The sequence below is a fragment of the Carassius auratus genome, unplaced genomic scaffold, assembly GCF_003368295.1.
Source record: "Carassius auratus strain Wakin unplaced genomic scaffold, ASM336829v1 scaf_tig00006684, whole genome shotgun sequence".
NCBI classification, from domain to species: Eukaryota; Metazoa; Chordata; class Actinopteri; order Cypriniformes; family Cyprinidae; genus Carassius; species Carassius auratus.
This window is the reverse complement of record NW_020523777.1, coordinates 218,671-225,000: the sequence shown is the minus strand read 5'-3', so window position 1 is coordinate 225,000 and position 6,330 is coordinate 218,671. Positions and strand designations below refer to the sequence as shown.

The 6,330-nt window shown below is 34.8% G+C and overlaps 1 protein-coding gene across 1 annotated transcript in view; it reads right to left on the bottom strand.

Annotated features, from left to right (window-relative positions):
* LOC113071240 (cadherin-like protein 26) overlaps window positions 1-5,710 on the bottom strand; it is an 11,457-nt gene extending 5,747 nt beyond the window's left edge. The window contains exons 1-10 of the mRNA XM_026244603.1: window positions 5,638-5,710; window positions 3,595-3,717; window positions 3,317-3,466; window positions 3,070-3,214; window positions 2,470-2,642; window positions 2,224-2,355; window positions 1,914-2,096; window positions 1,406-1,725; window positions 1,153-1,295; window positions 768-992 (exon numbers count right to left, since the gene is read on the bottom strand). Coding sequence (XP_026100388.1) covers window positions 768-992; window positions 1,153-1,295; window positions 1,406-1,725; window positions 1,914-2,096; window positions 2,224-2,355; window positions 2,470-2,642; window positions 3,070-3,214; window positions 3,317-3,466; window positions 3,595-3,717; window positions 5,638-5,688 — 1,645 coding nt within the window. The 5' untranslated portion in view covers window positions 5,689-5,710. The remainder of the gene's footprint in view (window positions 1-767; window positions 993-1,152; window positions 1,296-1,405; window positions 1,726-1,913; window positions 2,097-2,223; window positions 2,356-2,469; window positions 2,643-3,069; window positions 3,215-3,316; window positions 3,467-3,594; window positions 3,718-5,637) is intronic.
* Between the last annotated feature and the right edge of the window lie 620 nt (window positions 5,711-6,330).

Here is a 6,330-nt window from a genome sequence, read left to right as displayed (position 1 = left end):
GTTCAAAATGCCGCAGCTAGATTGCTGACAGGATCTCGGGAAAGCGGATATACCATATAGCCATATCACTCCGCTTTTGTTGTCTTTACATTGGTTGCCTATCCGCTATAGAATTGATTTTAAGATTTTGTTGTTTGTTTTTAAATCTCTAAATGGTCTGGCACCACCTTATCTCTCAGATCTATTGCAGATATACTCTCCATCAAGATCACTTAGGTCCTCCGACTAGAAAATGTTAATTGTCCCAAGGTCTAGACGCAAACTTTGGGGTGATCGTTCTTTTTCTGAGTTGGCACTGAAACTCTGGAATAGTCTGCCTTCGCATATTAGAACTGCCTACACAGTGTTATCTTTTAAATCTTTCTTAAAAACTCACCTTTTTTTCTCTGGCTTTCCTGTCTAATACTCAAATAGCTGAGTAAGTTTATTGTTTGTTTTATGAGAGTAGCTAGATATTTTTATAGTATTGTGTAAATGTTTTGCGCATTTGCTTTTGTATGTTTTCAAATTGTACAGCACATTGGTCAACTACCTGTTGTTTTTAATTGTGCTTTATAAATAAATTACCTTACCTTACCTTACCTTACTTTTTAAACTCATTAAAAAAATCTTAATTCTAAATATTTGGCTCTTAATTTAGATACAGAAACACAATTTAAGGAGGTCATGGAAGAATGTTCTGGACATAAAGTCAACATAAAACTTGTGTTTTCCAAGTGAAATATGATGAGAGAGATCGTTGTGCGGTCTGGATTGAGTGTCATTACCATGATCTGGTTCAAGCCTCCATTTGTCCTTTACATCTCCTAAAAGCTCATAGTAGAAAGGTGATCCGTATGGAGGAAAGTCTAGGTCTACGGCTGTGATGTTGACCATTGTGGGCTCTTTATCTTGGCAAATGCTGACTGTGTTCACCTCCAGTATTGGTACGTTATCATTTTGATCAATCAGGTGAATCACTAGAGTTCCAGTGCCTGTCATCGGAGGAACACCTACCAATCAGAGACAAGGAGGAAACTGACATTCAGAAAGCTGTTCATGAATCATGAGGTTGTGTAAATGTGCATGTATCTCAAATGAAATGAATTTGAAAATGAAAGGAATTGTCCGTCAGGGATACTTGGCAAAACATAAGAATATTTCATGCCTTACCTTCATCCACAGCATACAGTTTTACTGTATAGGTGTCGTCTAATACAAATGGCGACTCTCTATCCAGAATTTTAGCCGTGGATACATGTCCAGTCTTTGCATCAACAGTTATCCATCCATCAATATCTTCACCTTTAATAAATCTGAAATTCAAATAAATCTGATGAATTCATCATTATTTATATTCAATCCTGTTCATTCAAAACTATACAGTACCATTAGTGAAACATACAGTAACATTAGCTTCTCTTACGTAAATGTGTTTGCATAGCTTCCATCCATGTCTTTAGCAGTGAAGGTTGTAAGACTTGTTCCTACATCGATGTTCTCTGTTACTGCAATATGTTTAACAGGAGGTATAAACACCGGTGGATCGTTGACATCTTCAACATAAATAGTCACTGGAATGCTATTATAGAGGTGTGTAACACTCTTGTCAGAGTTTGGGGCTATTTGGTCAAGCTCCCATGCTGCATTCGGTACTTTCCTTTGAATCTTACAGGAATAGTAAGGAATTTCGTTCTGCACACTGATGGACAGATTTTGATATGTTTGCTCCTCGTAGTCCATTGGCTAAAATAAAGAGAGTTTAGAGAACAATCAACATGATTGTATACAGAGATATTTGTGTATCTTTCTGTATGTTAAAATAGTTCCGATCTGAAATTGCAGAAACAACAATAAACGGCATTTCTGTGTAAACACAAACTCAACCTTTGAGAAGGTTGGCTTACACAATGAATCATCAATCATCTGCATACCTTAACAACTGTTAAAATCCCTTCATTCGTAACAGGGTCTGTTTCTATTTTGAATATCTCTTTTTTATCTCCGTAAATTATGTATTTGGCTTTCCAAGCTTTTGAGCCACGGACATCTCTGTCTGTTACTTGCAGTCGCAGAACTTCAACCCCAGCTTCTCTCTCCTTGACCCTCCCTGGTCCCTGAAACATAAGTCAAATATTGCATTGGGTTTCACTGGAAAGTGTGTCTAACTTGCCGTTAAAAGCAATAACCAAGAATTTCACAAGCATAAACACTATTAATCTTACAGTCGAGTGTGAAACTTACTGTTTTGCCAGAGAACTCTGGCAGATTGTTGTTATTATCCGAAATATTGATTATCACTGTACTTGTACTTGAAAGCTGTATCTTTTCGCCTTTGTCCTTTGCTTCAACAAGGACTGTATATTTCTGAGCTTTCTGGAAAAGATTCATATAGAAGAACATTTCTTTGGTGGCAATGGAGACATATTTATGAAGCATGAAAAGCAATATGTGTTGTCTAAATCACAATGAAAGAAATGAGGCTCATACCTCATAGTCCAAACACCCCTTAAAATAAATAGTCCCAGTTTGGTTTTGCTGCTGTATATAAAATTCAACATTATCTGTTTTTGGTATAACAGACTTTATTGTGAAACTGAATGTTCCATTGTTTGTTTCTGAATCATCAGCATCAGTTGCCTGTACAGTCAGTACGTCTTTGCCTAGAAAAATATTAAGAAAACCAAGTGTTAATATTTCAGCCAGTAATTACACGTCCATAATTTTTTATTCCCCCTAATGTTGTTTCAAACTTGTAGGCTGTTAATTTCCTCGTGGATAAGTATATGGTATATATGTTTTAAGAAATATTATGGAGCCCTTGCTGTTCAATAATAGCTTATAGTAGCCAGGGGCTGTCAAGCTCAAAAAACAACCCTTTAATAGTAATAGCAATATAGCAACAACCAATGTAGTGTGTAATAATCACTATAATTACAATGTTTCCTTTCATGTTATGAGGGGGGACATAACAACACTGTGGATTGCAGTGACATGAGGGTGAGTAAATAATGTCAGAATGTTCTGTTTTGTGTGTTTTGTTTCAGAAATGAAATAGAAAGTAGTGAAGTGCAAACTATAATAGATTACCTTGAGCATGTGACTCGTCCACAGTCTCTTCATAGATTTCCTTATTAAATTTTGGTGCATGGTCATTTATGTCCAATATTTTGATATCAAGCCCAAGCCTTGTATTCACTATATTAGTTGATTTATTTTTTGCTTCAAATTTCAACTGCAATTGAGTCCAGTGAATATCAATATACAGGCCTTCCTTGCAGAAATGTATTTCAATGCTGTTTTGCAAAGGATACTTTGTTCATTAAGCAGTACTTACAAAGAGAACTTTAGGGTCCTTTTCATAGTCCACCTTTCCATGTACTATAATTTCACCTGTGTCTTTAATGCTGAGAATATTCTTTGGCTTTTCATCCACACCTTGACCTTGTAGCTTGAAATTTAGTAAATAAAACGTATCAATTGTAATCTGAAATGCAAGTGACATACACATGATTATTATTATCCAGCAATTTGACATATGTAATGTGAAAAACTTTATTCAAATAAATCTGAACTCAAAGAGCTCTAGCTAAAAGCTGTTATGATGCCCCTCACCTTGCCTAGTATGTATGGAAATGGACCAGGGTGTTCTTCCTCAATACTAAATGAATCAATGATCCATGCACGCTTCTGTCGAATCTTCCTGCTGTCAGCCCATACACACACACTCCAGACAGACTGAGTTGAAAATAAGTCAGTTATAAGTTATGTTAAAATCCGATTACAGCACTCATAATTGTTGTTAAACTGAAATTAATTTTCATTAAAAAAATATTAAGGGATTTTGAAGAATCTTTAATGGTAGCCACTGATTACATGTTTTTTTGTTTGTTTGTTTGTTGTTTTTTCATACTATGGAAGAAAACGGCTACCAACAACTGTTTGGTTACCAGTATTCTTCAGATTATCTTATTTTGTGTTCAACAGAAGAAACAAACTCATATGTTTGGAACAACTGAATAAAATATGATTTTTCTTTTTTTTTTCTTTTTTTTTTTAAGTGAAAATGGTTTAACATTTGAAACGTAGACCCCTACATTACTTTGAAGATATATTTTAAATATATAAACACTTTGCTGAGAAGATTTTGATGAGTTAATTTTCATTTATTATTACATGGTTCTGTGGAATACTTGATTCTGATTGGTCAATCACAACATTCTGATGTCTGTTATCCCTTGATAACAACCGGTAAAAGCTGATAACACAGGCTCATCCGGGAAACTGAAATCAGCACCATACTCTTGCTAGGAACACTTTTTCTTTGTGGTGGAAGCTTTGCATTTTGTTAGCTAATAAAATATTAAAACTTAGTTCAATACTATGTGTACAGTTATTTAATTATGTCATCCTGGACTCGCTCTCTTTTTTCATACAAACGCAGCTGCTGCCATTCTTCTACGATTGTTTTGTACAGTGTAATGGATTATAAGATAACTAACAAACTGGTAAGATTTTAAAACATTTTCATCTTAAATCAATATTTAAGATGTGCTTGCTCGCAACTCATGTCTTCACGGAAGCTTTGCATTCAAATATTTAAACTCAAATAAATATTTTGTGTCTCATCATTTACTTATGAGGCAAGTAGCTGTGTAATAAGTGGGAAAATGTTTATTCAGCCGGTTGTTATCACAGAATAGTAACTTCATAGATGCACATCAAATACTGTATAAGTTTAAACTTGTCATCAAAATAGAGAATAAATGATATTGCATTAAAGAATAAAGGATTCCTTTTATTGTAATGTCAGTGTGAAAGTCCCTTCATTTAGTCTGGCAGGCATATATTTATAATTTAAATTTAACTGACTTTTTTTCACAGTCTATTTATTAAATCGAATTTAATTTTGATTATGGAATGATATCTCAGAGGTTATAATCCCTCTGTGAATAGTTGTCCGTAACTGCTAATGAGGACAAAAGCTAATTAGTTATTGCTGATGACAAAACGGTTTCTTTTTTTTTACTTTTTCGTTTTCCCGAAGACATGATGCATTCACAGTAGTAAATCAAGCTTTCTGTGATGATTATGTTTCTAAGAATGCTTGAAGACATTACCATTTGTAAACCACAACACAAAATATATTATTGACATGTCAATTCTTGAAAAATGAAACTCACAGCTGTGCAGATTCTAAAGAATACTATATGTAACAATTAGATATTGACAGTGCACTTTTGATGTTTCATTATTCACATCATTATTAATTACTTTTACCAATAAGCATATGTTGGACTATACAGGTACTTTAAGGCATGAGCTTACAATTAAAACAATTCTTAAAGTTCATAATAATGTCCCTGTGTCATGATCTTAAAGTCCCTTTCATCCACAACTCTAAAGGCTGTAACACAAATCCAATTTATCAGAACTAATTCAAGCTTACTATCTGATGTATGGCAAACAATAAAATCAGCTAATCATTCAATGGAAAGCAAACCTTCTGTAGCTCTTTCTTCATTAACCTGGCTTTATACTGTGTGACAGACTTAGTACCTGCAACATAAACGGCTGTTGTCTAGAAGTATGAGCAGAGAAACACGAGCCAATGTGGCTGGCTCCAGTGTATCACATCACACAGCAACTTTAACTCACCAGTAGCAGGAGAAAGCTGACTGGAAGGGTCCTCATGTTGAAGCAGATCATCACACAGTCCTGCTCGACTGAGACTGAGCTTTCCTCTGTCCCTTACAGTAATCCACACTGCTCATATGACACATGAGCAGAGAGAGAGAGAGAGAGAGAGAGAGAGAGAGAGGGGGAAGAGAGGAGGGCATATTCAAATGACGTGGGAAGGAACTGGGACAAGTGTTACTTTATCACTGTTAAAACAACTCTTTTAAAACAACACAATGTGTTATTTTCAACATGTATTGAGTGTGTTGAGGGACAACACATACTGGGTTAAAAAATGTGTTCATAATTTAACACAAATTGTTTCACTTTAGTAAACACATTAATGTGATGTTTTTGGTATGTGTTTTACACAACTATGTGCTACAGAGCAAATAAAATATAAAATAAAATGTAATTGTCTGTTAACAATTTAAAAAACTCTTATTGTGAAATCACAAACATAACAACATAACTTTAACTTTTATGCTTTGAATATCCGTTTATGCACTCAGTACTTGGGTGGGGCTCATTTAACACAAACTCCAGCATCAGTGAGGTGTGGCATGATAGCGATCAGCCTGTGACACTGCTGAGGCACTACTGAGCCTTTAGCTCGTCTGTATTGGTGGATTGACTGTTTCTCATCTTTCTCTTAAAAATATCCTACTGTTT